We start from the raw sequence: 24,592 nt of genomic DNA, 5'->3' as shown, positions 1-24,592 counted from the left end.
TAAGATATTTTAAGGGGTGGATGAGCATCCTAGATAAGGGTCGGTGCTGATTAGCATAACACAGCGTAGTATACTTTTGAACGCATCCTCATAAGCTAGCACAGGTGTGTTAGAGAGAGAGAGAGAGAGAGAGAGAGAGAGAGAGAGAGAGAGAGAGAGAGAGAGAGAGAGATAGGTGCCTTGCCTCCTTGTTATTCTTATCGTCTTTTGTATGTATGGGTGTTTGTTCAGTATTTACAGATCTTTAACCTCCTGTGCGGCGGCCATCCAAAATATTTAGTTATTACCTCGCCCCTGGTCTTTCTCACATGCTTGGCAATGATTTATGGTTTTAGTCACTACTCCACGAGAGAGAGAGAGAGAGAGAGAGAGAGAGAGAGAGAGAGAGAGAGAGAGAGAGAGAGAGAGATCACACAGTTAATGGTGTATGCATTTGAGAACAAGGTTCACTGTGTTACAGTGAGAGATAGTTGGCTGTTGAGGTTATACAAACGGGCGTAATTGGCTCAAGTCCCTTCAGGGGGTCCCTCTAGGGGGTAACCTTTAAGTGGCTGAATGAATGACAGTGTACTTTGTAGCCTTGGTGACTATTCTTCGGCTCTTCTCCATCCGCCAAGTTAGATATTTCATTTTCACTTTTCCAAACCATTGTTCTGTAAATCAGTTATTATTATTATTATTTTTATTATTATTACTATCCAAGCTACAACCCTAATTGGAAAAGCAAGATGCTATAAGGCCAGGGGCTCCAATAGGGAAAAATAGCCCAGTGAGGAAAGGAAATGAGGAAATAAATAACTGAAGAGAACAAATTAACAATAAATCATTCTAAAAAAAGTTCCCGTTATTTTCATAGCTTTATCCGTCAAATTTATAATCTTAAAAAGTGAGTTTTGTTTAGTCATTGATATTTTCTGTTTTGTAAAGGAAATGTTAATTAATTCTTGGTGACCAAACCATTGTTCTGTAAATCAGTTCCCATTATTTTCATAGCTTTATGCATCAAATTTATAATCTTAAAGAGTGAGTTTTGTTTAGTCATTAATATTTTCTGTTTTGTAAAGGAAATGTTAATTAATTCTTGGTGACTTGATTGAGAAATCAAGAGACGTGTCATGACTGCTGGTAAGAGAATTATCAGTTCAGATGTGTGGATGTGCCGGGTTACCCTCGTCTGACGGGCTTGTTGGCTCCATGAAAGAACCAGTTATGTAAAGCGATTTGCATCCCTCTGACGGAAGTATTCATCTGTTCAAAAGAAACCCTTGTCATAGGAGAAGTGGAAAGAAGGAGACCTACTAATGAGAATGGGAAACGGCTGTCTTCAACGTCTTTTAAGAGATTTGGTTGTTTATACTGCAGTTAGTAAAGGCGACTCATGTTATCGTAGTTGCATGGAAATGAATAAATGAAATACACTGGAATGATAAGGAAAAATGAGACTGCGGTAATTGAGGTTTCAAAAAACGCCAAGGTCATGATGTAGAGTCACGTTGTTAGACGAAAAATGAGGTGGTCAAGGAAATCATGAGAAATAGCTAGGAGAGAACCGGAAATTTAAGGGGGAATTTGAGTAAGCAAGTACGTTTAGGACAAAAAGAACCTGTACTCATGTGAAGTAAATGAGCATAGGAAGGTTAATGATGAAGTGGAATTTTTAATAAAAATGCAAATGAACGGAAATGTATTCAGCTTTGTGGAATGAGTTTATTGAAAAGTAACAATGTTAATTGGGGAATGAAAGAGATGCAAATCGGAATGATGTAGGAGTAGAGGGATTTAATGTAGATCTGTGGATACATGTAGAGGTGGCTATTTAGAATATATAGCTGACACTAAAGAGGCTAAAGAACGGATAGGCAGCAGGGTGTGATGGATTACATGTTATGTTACCGTGGAATGATAGAATTTATGTAATTGAATAGCTGACCAGGATGTGTAAGGTATATCTGATTGAGGTAAAGGTTCACATGAAACGGGTGCAAGAAATAATTGTTCCTTATAAGTAGTGTATGGCACACTACTTATAAGTCTTGGGGATTCATATGTATTGTAGGAATATGAAGAGCATTCTATATTGAAATGCTGCTACACACTGTAGTGTGTTCTTGAATTGCCAATTGAACTATATTCTCGAATCGGCTATTGAGTGATGAACATGTCTCGTTTTCAGGAAGTTCCCTTGAGATAAAGTCGTTTATTCCCACCCAGTTTTTCTGACATCCATGGAGCAGTTGTGCCAACGCCACTTGGCTATTCTTGGTGATCGGTCATCCGATTGCTGACCAGAAACAACGTCGTTGACCAAAGAACCATGTCACTTTACCTCATGTTGAATAACCTTGACCTACTTTGCATTCATCGAATGAGTCACATTTTTAGAAACTTATTAAAAAGAAGCCATTTTTCATTTCCCTCTTCCACTGAAAATCAATGATAACACAATTATGATAAAAGGTTCTAATAATGCGTTTAGTTTGAAAGTCGTGATTATGAAATATTGATGATGGCTTTAAACTTGACCAGTAATGGAAACATTACGGTGAAATATGTGTTGAAATTCCCCGACATTTTAGACCTGTTCCTCGGCGGTAATGGGGATAAATGACCAAGCTTAAGTGGCAGTAAATCGAAATTTAATCTATATGTTCCTTTCAAGGTCATTACTGAATAAGTTTAAGGATTATTTACCTAAGCTTCTGTTGCTTTTTATCAATTTATCGTTTGATCAATCACTGTATTAGTGATTTGTTCATATGAACATATATCACAAGCACAAATATCACAAGCTCTCTTGATAGCTCAGTCGGTAGAGTCTCTGCAGGCATGGTTTCCAGCCGAACAGGTGGGGGTTCGAATCTCCACCCGGCCAGAAGCTGTTACCATAAAAATTAATTCCAAGTGGATATATATTCCCAGGATAGAATTCGGTATTGAATACCATTTGTGGGTGATATTTACATATATTCATATGTTTCATAATTCCGGTGTTATGTAGTACCCAATTATCGTAATTTTTTTTATGAAATGTAAACACGTTTGTTAAGGCTTGATTGCTTCCCAAGTCCGCTCATATTGGAAAGTCGTTGGGCTTAGATCTAAGTCAGGTGATAAGTGTAGAGATATGGTGTATCAGAACTTGGGTTATCTAATCAGATTTGGAAGCGTAATGGCATATGTAGTGCGCCAGGCTAGTATTTGAAAGGAAGATAATGTTCAGGAAGCTTGTTGTTGTCGTTGTTGTTGTTGGTGTTGTTGTTGTTGTTGTTACTTATTATTTATTAGTATACAGCAGTAGTAGTATTTAATATTTTTTGTTATTTTTTATTATTTATCATCATCATCATTATTATTATTATCATTATCATCATCATCATTATTATTATTATTATTATTATTATCATTATTATTATTATTATTATTATTATCATTATTATTATTATTATTATTATTATTCATAGCTCAGCTACAATCCGAATTGGAAAAGCAAGACGTTATAAGCCCAAGGGCTCCAACTGGGAAAAATAAAGTATGTTTATTTCGGTAAAAGTGTCATGGTTTCTAAATGTCATGAAACGATAGATAAAAAGCATTTATAGACAGGTTAATCAATCGAATAATTGTTTTCATTTGTTTAAAACTTCTTCAAAGGAAAGCAGACTCCATTTATCGGTAAATACTTCCCAGTTAAGCATGACGAGAGAGAGAGAGAGAGAGAGAGAGAGAGAGAGAGAGAGACTACATTTCACAGGTAAATTTCTGTGTTGATTAGATTAGTTTTGATTTCATGTTTGTAAGTCACGGTACGGGCTCCGACATTGGAATTCCGTTTGATGCGCTAAATCGAGTTATAGGATTGTATATGTTAAAATCGTAAATTTGACAGGAAATATCTTATCATTAAATTAGATAAAAAAAGCGTTGTTATGGCGTTTTTTATAGTTGAAGTTTATACATTGGAGTAATTTCACTATAGTCTAGACGCTGAGTACCCAAATAAAATAAGTAAAGATGTTACTTATTTCAGGGTGAAGTAAATGAAATATATTGAAAATAAGCAACAGAAAATCCCCCAATTTTGAAGGTTTCGATTCTATCGTCTGGAATTAGACTATTTTTGGAAGGAAGAAATAATGTCGCATTGCAAGACTCGCTGTGTCAGTTCAGGGGCTTCAATTCGTACACTACACAATAACATTCTTTAAAATTGCTATATACCATGAGAGAGAGAGAGAGAGAGAGAGGAGAGAGAGAGAGAGAGAGAGAGATTCCACTCAAGTTTCTCCTCGTCTTATCACAAATCGGTGATGGTTTTGCTTCGGTATTCAGAATTTGTTATCTTTTCTAATCATTATAATATAAAAAGTAATTAGATATCTTGTGCAAATTTATATATATATATATGATATATATACAGTATATATATAAATATATATATATATATATATAATTATATATATATAAATATATACATATATATATATAATTATATATATAAATGTATACTATATATATATATATATATATGTATATATATATATATATATGTATATATATATATATATATATTAATCGTATGTTGTCTTTAAAAACATGGTAACTATTGTGTCCCTTAAAAGAATATAGATAATGACAAACACACACAACACACACATCTTAGAAATGTAGGTTATGAAACTCAGTGGACATCTGGGAATAAATCAGTCTTCAATTCAGGATAGTTTACTTCAGTGTTAAGCATACACAGAGCATGTGACACAGGGAAGAAGAGTTAAAGAGTAAATCATGTTGCAAAGGAATGGAAATATTTATAAAATTCTTCGCCTGACTGAGTTTCTGAAAGATTACAGTTATTTTATTAGTAAGTCTCCTCCCATTCAAGTCACGTTTTGCAGAGAGAGAGAGAGAGAGAGAGAGAGAGAGAGAGAGAGAGAGGTTTTTGCATTTTTCGTTCTCTTTTAAATATATATTTATTTGCTCTAGCTCGATTTTTTTTGTTGCTGTTCTTAAAACTTTTTATTTTAATTTTTCATTATTTCTGGTTTAGTTTATTTATTTCCCTGTTTCCTTTCCTCGCTGGGCTATTTTCCATGTTGAAGCTCTTGGGCTTTTAGCATCCTGTTTTTCCAACTGCGGTTGTAGCTTGGCTAGTGATAATAATAATAATAATAATAATAATGCTATAATATTATTAATGATAATAATAACAACAATAATAATGATATAATATAAATGATATAATATTATTAACAATAACAACAACAACAATAATACATACATACATACATATACCAAGGCACTTCCCCCAATTTTGGGGGTAGCCGACATCAACAAATGAAACAAAACAAAAAGGGGACCTCTACTCTCTAATAATAATAATAATAATAATAATAATAATAATAATAATAATAATAATAATAATAATAAATGCCGTTGCTATCGCGACAAAGTTCACAACCCAGAGAAGAAAGACCTCACAGTGAAGAAATCCCAGCAACACAAAAGTTGATTCTTTTCCAGGAGAATGTTAGGCGTAGAAGAACATGAATTCCTATCTGCGGTGTCTCGTAGATAGTGCTAATCTGTAATCTCCATATCTCTTATTTTATCGATTTATCATTATGTCGCTGTGGCTGTTTTTCGGGTAGAATAGGCCTTGACCTTTGTATTTGGGTGGGGGGGGGGGGTTTAGGCGTTGTTATCAGGTAGTTAACTCGCATAATAGACTGAATTTTATATTTATTGATTTATTCCTAATTATTATTATTATTATTATTATTATTATTATTATTATTATTATTATTACTAGCAAGCTACAACCCTAGTTGGAAAAGCAAGATTCTATAAGCCCAAGGGCTCCAACAGGGAAAAATAGCCCAGTGAGGAAAGGAAATAAGGAAATAAATAAATTATGAGAATAAATTAACAATATATCATTCTAAAAACAGTAACAGCGTCAAAACAGATGTGTCCTATAAAAACTATTAACAACGTCAAAAACATATGTCATATATAGCCAATAAAAAGACTCGTGTCCGCCTGGTCAACAACATAAAAACATTTGCTCCAACTTTGAACTTTTGAAGTTCTACCGATTCAACTACCCGATTAGGAAGATCATTCCACAACTTGGTAACAGCTGGAATAAAACTTCTAGAATACTGTGTAGTATTGAGCCTCATGATGGAGAAGGCCTGGCTATTAGAATTAATAAGGGAAAAAATGCTTAAAGGAAAGAAAGTGGAGTCTGTTAAAAACTGAAATTGCGTGGTTAGAATATAAAACCGTTAAGTGTATACTTACCTATCAGTAGGAAAAAACTAAATTCTATATAAAACAGGAAGCAGAGACACGAGTAAAACTGTATTGTCTCTTAAACAGTGTAATGGGAAATTTCCTTATTTCCTTTCCTCACTGGCCTATTTTTCCCTGTTGGAGCCCTTGAGCTTATAGCATCTTGCTTTTCCAACTAGGATTGTAACTTGGCTGGTAATAATAATAATAATAATAATAATAATAATAATAATAATTTTCCCTTTTTTCAACAATATAGAAATTATAACAGTGTAATGGGAAATTTCCTTATTCCTTTCCTCACTGTGCTATTTTTCCCTGTTGGAGCCCTTGGGCTTATAGCATCTTGCTTTTCCAACTAGGGTTGTGGCTTGGCTGGTAATAATAATAATAATAATAATAATAATAATCATTTTCCCTTTTTTTCAACAATATAGAAATTATAACAGTGTAATGGGAAATTTCCTTATTTCCTTTCCTCACTGGGCTATTTTTCCCTGTTGGAGCCCTTGGGCTTATAGCATCTTGCTTTTCCAACTAGGGTTGTAGCTTGGCTGGTAATAATAACAATAATAATAATAATAATAATTTTCCCTTTTTTCAACAATATAGAAATTATAACAGTGTAATGGGAAATTTCCTTATTTCCTTTCCTCACTGGGCTATTTTTCCCTGTTGGAGCCCTTGGGCTTATAGCATCTTGCTTTTCCAACTAGGGTTGTAGCTTGGCTGGTAATAATAACAATAATAATAATAATAATAATTTTCCCTTTTTTCAACAATATAGAAATTATAACAGTGTAATGGGAAATTTCCTTATTTCCTTTCCTCACTGGGCTATTTTTCCCTGTTGGAGCCCTTGGGCTTATAGCATCTTGTTTTTCCAACTAGTGTTGTAGCTTGGCTGGTAATAATAATAATAATAATAATAATAATAATAATAATAATAATAATAATAATAATTTTCCCTTTTTTCAACAATATAGAAATTATAATAAGGACATATACAGATACCATATCTGGTTGGTGCTGTACCAGATACACAGATAAGATTAACGAGATTGAATAATAAAGCAGATGAAGTCACTAGGATTAAGGGAACAAAGAAAAATACAGATATTTTGTGAGTAGAGCTTCCCACTTTGGAGTTGGTCCCCTTTAATCATTTGAATTGAAAACAATTTTCAAAAGTATTGCAAACAAAGAAACATTTGATTCGAGCACATTTCCCTCCCATTCATTTTGGATAAGTATTTGCATATCAAAGTTTTTTTAACCATTTTTTTTCCATTGCATTGCAGCACGAAGTACCACGTGGTGGTAGTGGTAACGCTTTGCCTATCATAATGAACAAAGCTGCCACATGCTCTCTCTCTCTCTCTCTCTCTCTCTCTCAAGGAACGCTTACTTGCGCAACCACTCATAACATTTTCTCTCAGCCTCCGGCATTACTTCGCAAGTACTCAATATCATCATTACCTCCAATATTTGAAAGATGCCATTTAAGCCCTCTTTATCGCTATCATTACATTACTCCACCACAGATACGAATCATTCTTATTGAAAACCAGTTTGAAGTTGTTGCAATGTTTTTGCTCAGTGTCTCCAGATATTTTTTCCGGATGAATAGAGGCATTCAATGATACGCAAGCTCACATTCTGTGCATGCCCATGGCAATAATGCGCAGCCTTATGCTAATCTGTCTGCAACAGATGATAGCGGTGAATGTAACGAGGAAGGGCCGGATGTGGGTGATGATTGTGTGATGTCACGTGGTAGAGAACTTTCTTCTCGGGATTTTTTCTTCACCCAAATTGTAAACCACCTCTATCGGAAACACGAATATGGTCAAGGTAATGCTGAAAAGTTTGAGGAAAGTCCGAGTCGTTTGCATTCACAGAGAGAGAGAGAGAGAGAGAGAGAGAGAGAGAGAGACTAAATAGCCTTGCATTGATACGTGGCTGTAAGGTTCTCGGCGGCGACGGCCTGGGAGGGACTCGTGAGCCCCCGTACACTTGTTGCGACTGCCGCTGTTTGATAGCAGTGTTGCCAGGTGGGTTAGTGTAAAATTCCCTAAAACTTGATAAAAAATCCCCATTTCCAGAAATATATTTTCTTTTAATACAAAAAATACTCGCTAGACTTCATGTAATTATAAATAAACTAATTGCAACGATATAAAGGCTTACTCATCTCTGCTTCTTCATAGATACATGTACATAATATCGTCACCAGTCATCCAAAATCCCCAAATCTAAGGATAAATTCCCAAATGTAGGGATAAGTCCCCATATCTGGCAACCCTGGTTTGATAGCCAGCCAGTCGCACTTTAGACTGTGACGGAGTGAATATGTACAGCTCTGATTCGCTGCGTACTTGGGATTAAAGACCGTTGAGCGTATGGTACTTTTTGGAGAATTATCTCAAATGGTTTAGTGTTATACTAAGGTGGGTAAAACAAGTTAAAAGTGGAATTTGATTGAAAGCTGTTTTAGTTAGGGCTCGATTCCCGGAATAAGAACGTGTGCTCAATTTTGAGTTGGATTTCTTTTTTGTGTATAGGCGTTTTATATTTTATTTTATAATAGTGCAGTGATAAAACATTAATTCTGAAAACTTTACAACTTATCAAAACTATGGATTTACTACGGACTTCGTTGCGAGTGAGGAATTCTCTGAAAGTGAAGGTTACACAAAGTGAGGCTAAATGCTCTACAGTATCATGTTTCCTCGTCGAACTTCACAAATTTATATATTCTTAATTCTAGTTTGGCCTATGACTATTCAGAGGCCATCGTGGACATAAGCAAGCGGGAATTTGATACCGAAAGATGCGAGGTATAAAGAAACAAGCCGAAGTTAAACCGTTAAATCCAAGCAGTTGAGACGAGTTTGACAAAGATGGATGGCTACGCCATTTTTCTTAGTTTTCAATTCCTCATAACTTTGTCCGACATGGCCTTGGCGCTATGTGCAAGTGATGTGGTTACTTATACATAATTTAGAAAAAGTGTGTGAGCTCAGTCATAATTTACCACCAGGCAAGTTAGTGAAGACAGAGAAGTTTAATCTGTTTCTAGAATTAAAACTCGGCCGAGGCCTAGTTGCTCTACAACAGTGTTTCCCAACCTTTTTTAAATGATTACCCCAAAATTTTATTTCCAACTAATCAATTACCCCCATTGAACATATACCCTACCCGGTAACATCAGATGTTTTTTTTTTTTGCAGCTACCTGATGAACTGTATGGATCATGTAGCCCGCTATTGGCTGCTTATAGTTAAGGATCCAAAACCAATGCAAACTTTTCCATTTTAATGGATATCAAAATGAACCATCATCAGTGCAGAATATTCAATGTAACAATATTAATAGAACATCTTGATTACCCCAAAAATACGGGTCCATTACCCCACTGGGGTAATTTACCCCAGGGTTGGGAAACACTGCTCTACAAGATCATCAGAAAAGAATAAGATTACACTGGTGTAATCCGTTCAGAGGAGTGTATATTACTTTATTGATGTGTGTAAATGAACCAAGTAATAATATTTTTACCACTAGGCAAGTGAGTGAAGACAGAGAAGTTTAATCTGTTTCTAGAATTAAAACTAGGGCGATGGCCTATTTACTCTACGAGATCATCAGAAAAAAAGATTTCCGAACGTTCATAGGAGTGTATATTACTTTATTGATGTCTTCATGACCTACGGAAACCAAGTAATAATATTAAAAGTAAATTGTAGACCAAAAGTGTCGAATGGCTTTCTGCTGCGGCGGTATATTGGAGAGTTCACTCGTAACCGTTTTCTGAAGGGCAGCAGGCAACATAGAGGAGTCTCGCAAGCTGTCATGGCGGCCGGCCTGCCGCAGGGTGCTCCCGCCGGTGTGTATGTGTATATGTGTGCTGCTGCTGCATCCGGTTGCTGTGTGCCTGGGCGGCGTTCACATGTTGTCACTACCTATGTTAGCATATCGTCTTCGTCTTCTTCAGAAACCCTGACTTGGTATTGTGTACGGAAAGTTTCTCTCATCCCAGTATTTCCTGTGGATTTAAATGGGTCTATATCGTAGATGGCATATTTCTATCGTTCGCCCTTCAAAGTGATATTCTAGCCGTCGTGGATTGGAAAAAGTGTATTTTCAAGACTGAGCGAGACTATTTTGTGTATTATGTAGCCTACAAAAGAATGGTACACACAAGCTGGGAAATACACCGCAGTGAACTAAGTGTAAAACATATGGAACGGATTTGCTGCCCGGAGAAATTAATTCGTTGGCAGTTTTTTATATCTTGAAAACCAGTTAATATGAAAATATGGAAGCCACGATGCTAAAAGCTGTAACATGAGTGTTATTGAAGAATTTATATTATTACTCTGAAAAAGTATTAGCCTGTAGACTGAGCCAGTTGGCCTACTTGTCATTGACAGGCAGACTACAAGTATTCGAAACGACAGTATTTAGAAAATGAAGAATCACAGTTTACTTTGTTACGAGAAGGAAGTAAAAACAGATGAAGCCGACAGTGTTCGCCAGATATGTTCTGTTCGTAGAGGTTGTTTTACTGCCTTGTAACTTTTACTTAGCTGCTAAGGTTACAAAATGGTGTTAAGCTTGGCTTCCGTCGTGCCTAAGTGCAAGTGTTGACATATGTGCAATTGTTCTATTTGGCCATTTTATATACGAAAGAAAATATTTGTCGATTTACAAATTCGTTTGTTTGTCGTGGTTTACTTCTCATGGTCGCTATGTAGAAGTAAGACTATTTTATTGTTCAATTCGTTAGACAACGTTGGAGTGTGCTTGGGTTTTCGTGTGTAGTTCTAAATGATTTGAGTGGGAGCAATAAAAGATTGTTATTGATTCTCTCTCTCTCTCTCTCTCTCTCTCTCTCCTCTCTCTCTCTCTCTCTCTCTCTCTCTCTCTCTCTCGGCTTGTATCCAAGGTTGAATTAGACCTTCGTACCCTAAAAAAGCTAATCAACCAAATCCCCGTCCTGTAGATAATGGCACATGCATACCACGCCAGAAGTATTTATTTGAAGAGTTAAAAAGACTACTAAATAAGCCGGCAGAGATACACGATCCTTGCATAATTAATGAGTAGTGTCGTATTGGAAGTTGTGGTAGAGAGAGAGAGAGAGAGAGAGAGAGAGAGAGGGGGGGGGGATGCAAGGGAACCCATTAATGGGGGTTAGAGGAGAGTGCCACCACTAGAGCATTGAATCTTGTGACTGTATTTATAGCATGGGCCCCTCGGCAGCTCAATAATCAATACGCACGCGGTGGTTGTGTTAGAGAGAGGGAGAGAGAGAGAGAGAGAACTATGCTTGTTTGTGTTATGTATGGTTGACTCTCTCTCTCTCTCTCTCTCTCTCTCTCCTCTCTCTCTCTCTCTCTCTCTCTCTCTCTCTCTCTCTCTCTCTCTCTCTCTCAGGAAAAGTGGGAACCCAGAACTTTAATCAGGATAAAGACTAAGGAATGTTGAAGAGTCCAGTGCCACATCAAATGATACACAAAGCTATCATGTTTATTGTGTTAATACTCTTTCAAATCTAGATGTGATAGTGGATATAATACGTGAATTGTTAACGATCCTTCTTGTAAGAAACCGAAGATAATTAACCCAAAGATAGATGGGAACTCTTAAAGAATTTTTTGATGTCCCAAATTGTTGATGGCATGGTGCATTAAAGACGCCGACGTTGTTTCATTTATTGGTTTTTATATAGTACAGAGAAGGGATTAAGCTAATAACAATGTTATATATATATTGTATTATAATATATATATATATATATATATACATATATATATTTATATACATATATATATTATATATTTATATATATATATATATATATATATATATATATATATATATATATATATAATATATATATAATATATATATATATATATATATATATATATATATATACGTTTGTTATCTTATAACTACGTTCATATTTACAGTTTCTTATGTTAATAGGTAGGATGACCGATGATATTAAAGCGAAATTTAGTCACGATAGCTTTTAGTCCTTGGACGTGAGAGTATGTCGTAGATTGTGGAGCAATTTCTCTTCGAGAAATATTGGTATTGGTTAAAATATTTGTGCATTTTGCCAGTTTTAGTGGAACTTCTTGGAGTGATAGCGAGTTTTGTTGACATGAATTTAATATCTCAGAAGTATTGAACAAATATTTCTTGACTTAAAATATGAAGCTGTCTTTATATGTTTAGTTTTGATTTATTGGAAAATTGGTTAGATGATTTCTTATTCTTTAAATCTGTAGTATAGAGAATAGATTCTTCTTCATTAGAGAATGGTTTCATATTCCTTGATTATTTTGTATAGGGAATGGTTTCTTATTCCTGAATTCTGTTGTGTAAAGAATGGTTTCGTATTCTTTAATTCTGTTTTATACAGAATGGTTTCTTATTCTTGAATTATGTTGTATACAGAATGGTTTCTTATTCTTTAATTCTGTTTTATCCAGAATGGTTTCTTATTCTTGAATTCTGTTGTGTAAAGAGCGGTTTCTTATTCTTTAGTTCTGTCTTATAAAGTGCTTTCTTATTCCATAATTCTGTTGTATAAAAATGTTTGCTTATTCTTTAATTCTGTTTTATATAGAGTGGTTTCTTATTCCTGAATTTTGTTGTATAGTGAATGGTTTCTTATTCTTTTAATTTTATAGTGGATTTTTATTCTTTAAATCTGTTTTTACAGAGAATGGTTTTTTCATTCTTAAATTTTGTTGTATAGGGAATGGTTTCTTAGTCTTCAATTCAGTTTTATAGAGAATGATTTCTTATTCATTTTTTTTCATGGAGAAGTGTATGTCATATTTTATCAAATTTTGTGAGACCGACGTAGTAATGTTCAATTGCATAACAATTAATATTGAGGATTGTTGAAGATTGTATATTGTGGTGTAAAAAAAATAAAATTTTCCTTCACCAAGGTCACACTTATATGCAGGTGACGTCATCTAAACATGATTGTCGATTGATAAGTAACGTTGAAAGCCACTATTAAAGCTTATTCAAGTTATGAATATATTAGTTTTTATTTTAAATGGTGGAGAAATACCCTGGAAAGGTGGATGAGTATATACATCCATATTTTCAGTATATAACAACAAAAAAGTAAAAATTCTTTTAAATATTTAAACTATGAACATTCTTAATTTAATAATGTGAATAATATATTGCTTTTAAAGAAAAAGAAACTTCAGTCTGTTATCGGTTAGGGATTAAACTACGCAGAGGAAGAAAGTCGAGATATATTTTCACGTTCCATCACAATTCACAGTAAACAGTTGCCTTCATCCAATTGCGACAGTTGCTTCCCTTTAAATCGGATAGTATAAATACGACTAAAGATGTCATTACATTAGAGAGGATTAACGTCCAAGGCCCTTCTCCCCTCCCTCCACGACTGAGGAGAGACCAAAGGGCTACTGGTGTATTCGCACATTTCTTTGTTCGACGCTTTCGTGCGTCGCCCATTGTGTTTCTCGTTCGTTCAACTGGGCGGGCTTTTGTTTGTTGCTGTAGGCATTGTTTGACTTCTGGGGTTGCATCTTTCCTTTTCTCGCTCTCTGATCCTAACTATCTAGTTAGTATACCTTGATTCCGTCTTTGCTCTGACTTCATGATGGCACATTTATTTACATAGTTCTAAGAAAAGGCGAGTTCGCTATAGCGAGGTTTTCTGGTACAGTAGCGGTAGTGACATATGTGAGGTGGGGGATCGCCTCGGGGCTGTTCCCAAGGGGACGAAGGAACTAGTGGTAGTAGGTACTGGGTAGAGGAGAATGGGGGCCCTGGTGGGTCTCTGGGAGGTTGTCATTATGTCCAGCTCTCTGCTTAACCGCATACATTACCCTCCCTTCGCTGCTGCAGGTTTGGTTGTTTGTCTGTGATCAGATCAGATGTTTTCTTATGTGGAGTGGAATAATTTTCGCTCTTACGTTAGAAGTTTGTTAAATAAATGATGTTGCTTTTCAAGAGTTCTGAAGTGCCGGACACTGGATTCCTCGAGATTAAGTGTTTATTTTTTCATTTTCTATTTTTGTAAGTTGTATTTGGCACTGGCGGTAAGGAATGTGACTTATATTATTTATTGGTAAACATTATACAACATCGAGTGTTATGAATTATTTTGGCACACGATTTTGTTCCATGTAGTCCTTCACACTAGTGTGTTTGTGGTGTCATTATATATTTACGATTTTTGTGAGGTAACTACAACTAACTTGGCTTAATAGGTGAAAGTGGACTTTCAAGACTGGCAAACGAATTGTGGCTAAGGTGAGAGGTCGCCTAGGGCTGTGGGTCTGGCAGTTAGTGGCTTGCTCCGAATATCTCTTTCGCCTCTCAACGATAGACAGTATTATTATTATTATTATTACTATCCAAGCTACAACCCTAGTTGGAAAAGCAAGATGCTATAAGCCCAGGGGCTCCAACAGGGAAAAATAGCCCAGTGAGGAAAGGAAATAATTAAATGAAGAGAACATATTAACAATAAATCATTCTAAAATAAGTAACAACTATTAACAACATCAAAAACAAATATGTCATAAATAAACTATAAAAGACTCATGTCCGCCTGGTCAACAAAAAAGCATTTGCTCCAACTTTGAACTTTTGAAGTTCTACTGATTCAACCACCCGATTAGGAAGATCATTCCACAACTTGGTAACAGCTGGAATAAAACTTCTAGAGTACTGCGTAGTCTACTATAAATAGATTTTTTTTCCTAATTAATTGCATCGGGGATTTTAAGATGCATTATCGAGGCTGATCGTTCATCCCCCAGTTCTCACTCCTTGAAATTTTAGAATAGGGATAGTTGGTGTCAGAAGAGGTTAATACCGTGTCTTCACAACCAGTTCTCACTCCTTGAAATTTTAGAATAGGGATAGCTGGTGTCAGAAGAGGTTAATACCGTGTCTTCACAACCAGTTCTCACTCCTTGAAATTTTAGAATAGGGATAGCTGGTGTCAGAAGAGGTTAATACCGTGTCTTCACAACCAGTTCTCACTCCTTGAAATTTTAGAATAGGGATAGCTGGTGTCAGGAGAGGTTAATACCGTGTCTTCACAACCAGTTCTCACTCCTTGAAATTTTAGAATAGGGATAGCTGGTGTCAGGAGAGGTTAATACCGTGTCTTCACAACCAGTTCTCACTCCTTGAAATTTTAGAATAGGGATAGCTGGTGTCAGGAGAGGTTAATACCGTGTCTTCACAACCAGTTCTCACTCCTTGAAATTTTAGAATAGGGATAGCTGGTGTCAGGAGAGGTTAATACCGTGTCTTCACAACCAGTTCTCACTCCTTGAAATTTTAGAATAGGGATAGCTGGTGTCAGGAGAGGTTAATACCGTGTCTTCACAACCAGTTCTCACTCCTTGAAATTTTAGAATAGGGATAGCTGGTGTCAGAAGAGGTTAATACCGTGTCTTCACAACCAGTTCTCACTCCTTGAAATTTTAGAATAGGGATAGCTGGTGTCAGAAGAGGTTAATACCGTGTCTTCACAACCAGTTCTCACTCCTTGAAATTTTAGAATAGGGATAGCTGGTGTCAGAAGAGGTTAATACCGTGTCTTCACAACCAGTTCTCACTCCTTGAAATTTTAGAATAGGGATAGCTGGTGTCAGAAGAGGTTAATACCGTGTCTTCACAACCAGTTCTCACTCCTTGAAATTTTAGAATAGGGATAGCTGGTGTCAGAAGAGGTTAATACCGTGTCTTCACAACCAGTTCTCACTCCTTGAAATTTTAGAATAGGGATAGCTGGTGTCAGAAGAGGTTAATACCGTGTCTTCACAACCAGTTCTCACTCCTTGAAATTTTAGAATAGGGATAGCTGGTGTCAGAAGAGGTTAATACCGTGTCTTCACAACCAGTTCTCACTCCTTGAAATTTTAGAATAGGGATAGCTGGTGTCAGGAGAGGTTAATACCGTGTCTTCACAACCAGTTCTCACTCCTTGAAATTTTAGAATAGGGATAGCTGGTGTCAGGAGAGGTTAATACCGTGTCTTCACCCAGTTCTCACTCCTTGAAATTTTAGAATAGGGATACCTGGTGTCAGAAGAGGTTAATACCGTGTCTTCACAACCAGTTCTCACTCCTTGAAATTTTAGAATAGGGATAGCTGGTGTCAGAGAAGAGGTTAATACCGTGTCTTCACAACCAGTTCTCACTCCTTGAAATTTTAGAATAGGGATAGCTGGTGTCAGAGAAGAGGTTAATACCGTGTCTTCACAACCAGTTCTCACTCCTTTAAATTTTAAAATAGGGATAGCGGGTGTCAGAAGAGGTTAATACCGTGTCTTCACAACCAGTTCGCTCGTGACTGGAGTCCAGTGCTCTGGTCACGGACGCATGTCGGAGAGAAGTAAAAACTGCGGACTGTCTATATACTAGTCGTGACTTCTCTTGAGATTCCGTGCCTCGAGAGCCGAACTGTCACACATCGGAGATGGCCTGTGGAAAAAAAGATGGGGAAAAATCAAGACTTGGCTTTAAATTAAAACTGCATTGTTGGGTTAATCTCGGCCGAATAATTGTTGTAAATTTTTTTGTTTCCATTAAATTAGATCTTTATCGAGCGACTTGCTAAAATAATCATCGTTGGGAATTATATTTTCCTCATTGTCCAAACAAAGGCGCATATATATATATATATATATATATATATATATATATATATATGTATATATATATGTATATATACATATATATGTGTGTACATATACATTATATATAATGTGTATAATATAGATATATATACATAGATATACAGTATATAGATATATACTGTAGATATATATATATATATATATATATATATATATATATATATATATATATACATACATATAGATATATATATATATATATATATATATATATATATATATATATATATATATATACATATAGATATATATACATATAGATATATATATATATATATATATATATATATATATATATATAGATATATATACATATATATATATATATATATATATATATATATAGATATATATTTAGATATATATACACATACATACAGTATATTGCTATTTAAAGCTGTTTGTCTATAGGAACAGCTTGGAGAGAGAGAGAGCTCGAGCTCTCACCAGGAACAGAACCCCTTTAATCTGTAGAGTTTGTGAGTTGTCGTCGACGCCATGACCTATTTAGTCATTTTGAGAGTCATTGGTTTGTGACGTGACCGCAGTTAATTATGTGGTGTCTGAAGTGGTAATGGTGTTGGTGGTTGAGCCAGGGAACCGCTGCTATTCTTTCTTTTATTATTCTCTGCCTTTTTCATTATTCATTCGAGCTGCAAAGGCTTGGCCTTCGTTATTCTTTGCGCAGCCTTGATCTTTTATACATACAAAAGGAGGTTTTTGTCTTTATTTTGGAAGACTTATTTTTTTTACTATTGCATATTTGTTGTAGAATATTGTTGATTCTTTTTATTATTACTATCCAAGCTACTACCCTAATTGGAAAAAGCAAGATGCTATAAGCCCAGGGGCTCCAATAGGGAAAATAGCTCAGTGAGGAAAGGAAATAAGGAAAAATATAAAAAAGGAGGTTTTATCATTATTTTGGAACTTATTTTTTTACTATTACATATTTGTTGTAGAATATTGTTGATTCTTTTTATTATTATTATTTCTATCCAAGCTACAACCCTAATTGGAAAAGCAAGATGCTATAAGCCCAGGGGCTCCAATAGGGAAAGATAGCCCAGTGAGGAAAGGAAATATGGAAATACATACAAAAGGAGGTTTTATCATTATTTTGGAAGACTTATTTTTTTACTATTGCATATTTATTGTAGAATATTGTTGATTTTGCCATTTATTTTTTTTCATGTAATTATATATATGGTTCTAAAGACTTAAGAAACCGTGTTCATGAAGATATCCACGTCACAGGTTAAATCCGTGCTCGTTTATTTCCATCGCCCGAAAGATTTTGTTCATTTTTTTTTTCTCTCCCGAGGATTGAAAACCTATTCAAGATGAATCATTTATCCGAGATTTTTAATGTTGTTGATTTAGTATAAACACATCCTTCTGGAGTGAGTGTTGGAGGCTCAGTGTCTGGTTTCGTGTTGCATATTTCTTCGAATTTCGTATAAGCATTCGGTTTATGATAATTTAGTTTCGACGTGTTGAAATACCCCCCCAAATTTTTCTTCACTATATCTGTTCAAGATATAGTATTATTATTATTATTATTATTATCATTACTATCCAAGCTACAACCCTAGTTGGAAAAGCAAGATGCTATAAGCCCAGGGGCTCCAACAGGGAAAAATAGCCCAGTGAGGAAAGGAAATAAGGAAATTAATATTGCGTATTAGGTGCATATTGTGATGTACACCTTTTTTTGTTTATAGTTGAGAAAACACTAATGCATTTTAATTTTTGACCAACTAATTTTAATTATTTAACGTGAGTGAAATTAAAAATTTGGTGTTGGAAGTGGGAGAAGAGATTCCTTGGCACAATGAACTACGAATAGACCTTGAGTATCGTAGACGAAGATATGCTAACTAATGAGCACTTTACAAAATTTAGAGGTACTGCATTAGGTTTCGTGTGTTTGTCATTTACAGATTCGTGTTAAATAATCATATATAGATAATGGATGGTGGATGTTAATGTTGTTTTGATATTTTGTTGATAAAGAATTATTTACTAGTCAAAGTGATTACATTCCGTTGTTTGCGGTAGAAGGCAATATAAACAATACTGTATTATCACCGTTGTTAAAAGTCCACACAATGTGAAATATAAAGTGATTAGATTTAATGTAACTCAAACCCAACTTATTTAAACTGGGGAGCTTTGAAAAATAACTCATTTTTTTGTAGTAGCATGAAATCAACAGTTTTTGAGAAATAATAATAATAATGTACTAAAGGTTTGAACAACAGTTTTTATAGAAACAAAATAATATTAATAGCTGTGAGATCGTATTCCTGTTTCTCTAAAGAATACAAACCTACTCGGCCAAAAAAATTTAATTAAAAATTAAACGGTTCTGATATCACGAATGACATGCATTTAGTTTAACAAATTTGTGCCTATAATATCATTGCAGAATTTAGATTAATGCAAAATCAGGCAACTCACTGTTTCCCAATTTATTTTGAGCGTTTTTCTGGTTTCAACCTATAAATTAGAAAAAAAGTTGTAACTATAACCAAATGATATCTTGGGGATACATTACTCTACTTACATGCATGTTTAATTCTCTCTCTCTCTCTCTCTCTCTCTCTCTCTCTCTCTCTCTCCAGGTAAAGAATATTTTTCTGGTTCTTACTTTACGGTGAGAAACTCAGTGTCCTGTGTTACTAGATACTGTTTGTCGTGTACGACGTCAACACTTAATGAAATGCCATGCAAAACCAATAATCATAAATATAACCTTTTTGGTGCTTAGAAATCATATTTTATAACCTAGAGACTTTAGCGTAGTTCGATATAATAGTATGAAATTTGTGTGATTGGTTTTAGAAGTTAAAATGATGAAAAATTTGAGAGTACGCGTATGGTTGATTCTTTGATGGCCCGGCCCAGTGCTTGGCTTAAGGCCTATATTTTATATTCAACTCAACATTTGCTTGGGAATCATTGGCAATCAAGTTGTTACTTTTTACTGACATGCCTTAAAGTAAAAAACCGTGTTGTAGTTGGTAGAATAGAATGCATTTTTGTAGTAAACTAGCAAAGCAAACATTTAAACTAAATACATCTTACATTTGATAAATGGCTGGGCAAAAAGATTTTGCGAACTGTAATGTCATTGGAAGGCAGGTGAGGACGGTTATCAATAAAACAGGATATCAAACTCGGATGGAATTTTAATTAGTGTATTTATGTTCCGAGGAAAAAAAATTGTGATAATTAGAGTAAAGACCTAAAGCAAGATTGTTGAACAAATATTTTCAAACTATTTTTAATTCAATTCGTTTATTGGAAAAAAAATGTTAACTACGGAGTATTTTTAGGTATGATTGTTATTATATCGAAGGAAAATTTTAGTTTTTTGAAAAACTGAATTCTTCAAATTCCCTTTAGAGTGACTTTATCCCACAAAAGGGAATTCAGTCCAGTGGTGAATTGAATGAGTAGACGGTAAACTATAAAGAATGAATGAAAGAAAAACATTTAAATGATTTATATGAATTGGTTACAGATGAACTGTGAAACGAGACTTTGTACCAAGTTTGATCTAGCGAAGTTCCACCATTTCAGCCATATTAGTTCAGATAATTTCACAATTAGGTCACAGCTAGAATAGCATTTGCAGAATACTATGTAGTATTGAGCATCACAAAAGAAAAGGTAATACATAAAGTTATGTGGATACATGATGTTAAAGGGAAGGTTTAAATAATTTTATGATGAATATGAAAGGAAAGGGAATATGAGAAGACCAATGTAAATGTAGTATAGGCATGAGAGAGAGAGAGAGAGAGAGAGAGAGAGAGAGAGAGAGAGAGAGAGAGAGAGAGAGAGAGAGAGAGAGCGTATCACAATACGAAGTAAAAGATTACACAATGGCAGTTTCCTAAAGAGCTAAACGTTAAAAGGAATATAAGTAGAGTTGTGAAACCTTTTGACTTTTAAGTACACTATCTTCATGACATTTTAAAATAATATAAAATTGCAGTGAAGTAGGCTATGCACGTAGTCTGGAGATTTGACGATAAAATCTCCAGAAGGCAGAAGTAAGTCCAAGTTCGTGGCTTGTGATGATTGTACAGAAAAGATTTTTGAATGAGATTTCAAAGGAAGTTGTTGAAACTGAACAAGAGATATAATCAGTTTCAATTGGGGTGCCTTAAAGCTCGTAATTATTATAGTGATTCAAGCCAGGAAAAGCACCAATGAAAATGACAAACGATCCAAAATGAACTCTCCTGGTTGGAAGATTAAGCCACTTTGATTTTAAAATGGAAAAAAATAAAGATGAAATTTCATGATTGATAGAGGTGGCATTTGTTAATATTGCTTTGTTAGACTGATTTAACCCAGATTTTATGGTCAAGGTTAAATTGGTTAGAAGTTTGAAGAGAGTGAGGGAAGATGAAGGGCTTTGTAAGATAGCACCAAGAGAAAGATGCATGACCATGTTTGTTTGTGGATCTGCGTGCTGCTGTTGAGCAGAATGTAAAAGAGGAATTGTTTTGAACCTGTCACTCATCCATTTATAAGCAACCAGGAACGGATTATTTCATTATTAGTGTCTGTTCTTTATGGAGTAACTTTCTTTAAGGAACTTTGTACTACATAGAATGGGTAAACAAATACACGTCATGCCTGTGATTTGTTATTCAGAGGAATATACCCAACGAGACTCATCGGTGAGTCACAATAAATGCTAAGTCGTGTTAATTTGGTAAAGGAATGACGTCACGACATTCTGAAGCTACTTGGAAACATAGGAAATGGTTACTTGGAAAGAATTATTCGAGTAGTTTTATCTTCAACCATTCCGAGAGAGAGAGAGAGAGAGAGAGAGAGAGAGAGAGAGAGAGATTATGAAAATGAAAATATCCAATCGACTAATCCTGATGAAAATATTCATACAGTAAAAGTTTATTTCTGTATATCCATCGATATTGAAATTTATACATACAGTTCAATGTCTTCCTCTTGAATGTACAGTATTCCTATTCAACGCACAATTCGGGGGTGCGTAAATGAAAGCAGTTTACTTGGAACAATTATTCTTGCGAAATGTAGTGCGAGTTCTACATGAATGATAGCCATCCGACCATGATGGCAGTGAGGTTTGACGTGATGTATCAAGGTTAGTGAGAGGTTTGGGAAGAACGTGGTTTGAATTATAGGGGGGTGAAGGAGAATGGTGATGGCCGGGTGGGTGTGGGGAACGGAGAAAGACCAAGCTATAATTGAGGGTGATTGCACAAGTAAAACGTGAGTCAGCACACACGAGGGAGGGGGAGGAGGAGGAGGGTGGGGATTGGAGAAGTTGGGCTGGTTTGGAGATTGGAGTCAGACTCTTAGATGTAAAAAGAATGGATCCTATAAACACGAAGAGTAGACGATATGGTTGTGACACTTTTTGTGTGTGTGTGAAGTGATAGCGTCAGGTTGGGTAGGAAGAAGTGGTTGGGAGGGGAAACGGGTCAAGAGCTCCACGACCCCCGGATGTAGTACTTGCAGCCTCTCATACTACATCCCTGGTTTATCTTTAGTTTAGTGTTCATAGTATTGTAGGAGTCCTATGGCATTCTAGGGGTGTTTTCGCTATTTTCGTCCCTAATGTAGTAGTATGGCTCTGACTAGAAGCTGTAAGATTTTAATAAGTGTTACGCCCTGCTTATTGTTCTGGGCAATTGTCTAGCATTCTCCCTCTTTTGTGGTGGGTGGATATCCAGTATTCAATATATTGTTTTTGTTATTATCAGAATCAAAGTAAGGACCATCTAGATTTTTCTGTGTATTCATCTGCCATTTGTACTCCTGATGGCTACAGATACATCATAATGTTTTCATGCTATACTCGTATAGAGCACATTAATAAGCATATGACTCATGGCTCGTCGTAAATAACAATTTGGATATCTAGTTCTGCTACACCATATTAAATTTACTCTCTCTCTCTCTCTCTCTCTCTCTCTCTCTCTCTCTCTCTCTCTCTCAGATACCCGATAAACTGTTGATTTTATCCACAGTTAATTCAAGTGAGTCTCTCTCTCTCTCTCTCTCTCTCTCTCTCTCTCTCTCTCTCTCTCTCTCTCTCTCTCTCTATTAGATACCCGATAAACCGTTTATTTTATCCACAGTTAATTCAAGTGAGTCTCTCTCTCTCTCTCTCTCTCTCTCTCTCTCAGATACCCGATAAACTGTTGATTTTATCCACAGTTAATTTAAGTGAGTGCTTAGGGCCTGGTCTTTTTCTGCGACGGGAAATATTAGCGGAATTATGATACTAAAAAAAGTTGTATCTTACCACATGAAAGAAGGTATTCATATTTGAGAACGGAGGTAGAGCTCTTTCGGGCATCACAAGGTGGTTGTGACGGCCTCTCCGGATAACTCTTATAAGCGTTCTCCGGCGAAAGCATCCTGTTGCAGCTTTTGTCACTTTGGAGCTCCATGGATTGGAAGGCTTGCAATCTGTGCCTTCATTAAGATAGTTTTTTGTGTAGATAGTCACAGTAGCTTGGCCCAGTTTTGCTGTCTTTGCCCCTGATGGGATCACGGTGACTTTATTCTGTTGATGATCTTTAATATAAGTTTAAGATTAATTTTGTTTCTGCAGATTATAACAGAGTTAATTTGTAGTAGTGATTAATGTTTGGTCAATATTCTTCAAATTAATTTACCGTTCCTTGTCCACTGCAGGACAAAGGCCTCAGACCTGTCTTGGTCTTGTCTGGGGTTTGGCCATTTTCATCACCATGCTGGCTATTACAGATTGGTGATGGTGGGAGACTTTGATTTGATCGGTCACAGCAAACAGACCTAGTATGGGTGGCCCTGACTAGAACATCTTTGCTGATCATTACTAGATACAAACATTTTCATCACGTTAAGTTCTCTCTCTCTCTCTCTCTCTCTCTCTCTCTCTCTCTCTCTCTCTCTCTCTCTCTCTCTCTCTCTCTCTCATATATATATATATATATATATATATATATATATATATATATATATATATATATATATAAAATGTGTTTGTTTGTTGTACACTCAAGTGCAACAGTTTCTAGTCCACTGCAGGATAAAGGTCTCAGACATGACCAAGCCATTTTCTGCATTTTCGCTAGCCACTATGAATTGGTGATGGTGGGAGGCTTTGGTCTGATCGCTCACAGTAAATAACTTAAGAATTAAATCGGTGATAGGAAAGTTTTAAGAGTTAACTACGCCTGTAATAACCATCGTTGAAAGTATAGTGGAAGGGAAAAGAAATAAAATCGATGTCGTGAATTCTTAAAACCACTCCCCATTGCTAATTTCGAATGCTCGTTGTTCATTACGAACATATTTTAGGTACTCAATAGTTTACCCATTTCTATGTTGCAGAAACGCTATTTCAATTGATTAATAAAATTGTTTATTTTGTTGGAAAAATGGGTTACGATGTCTGGTAAAGAAGTAATATACATTTTGTGGACGAGGTTGAAGTGTGGAACTCATAAATATATATAGTAATGGCATTGTCAAGATATGAATTTAGCTTAATTCTGTGAAATTGGT

General features: G+C 35.4%; 1 protein-coding gene across 1 annotated transcript in view; it reads left to right on the top strand.

The window, feature by feature from the left end:
- LOC137630028 (serine-rich adhesin for platelets-like) overlaps positions 1-24,592 on the top strand; it is a 73,760-nt gene that overhangs the window by 6,404 nt on the left and 42,764 nt on the right. The window contains exon 3 of the mRNA XM_068361524.1: positions 8,264-8,348. Coding sequence (XP_068217625.1) covers positions 8,264-8,348 — 85 coding nt within the window. The remainder of the gene's footprint in view (positions 1-8,263; positions 8,349-24,592) is intronic.

Source organism: Palaemon carinicauda, chromosome 38, assembly GCF_036898095.1.
Source record: "Palaemon carinicauda isolate YSFRI2023 chromosome 38, ASM3689809v2, whole genome shotgun sequence".
Classification (NCBI taxonomy): domain Eukaryota; kingdom Metazoa; phylum Arthropoda; class Malacostraca; order Decapoda; family Palaemonidae; genus Palaemon; species Palaemon carinicauda.
This window is presented reverse-complemented; position numbering and strand designations above follow the sequence as displayed.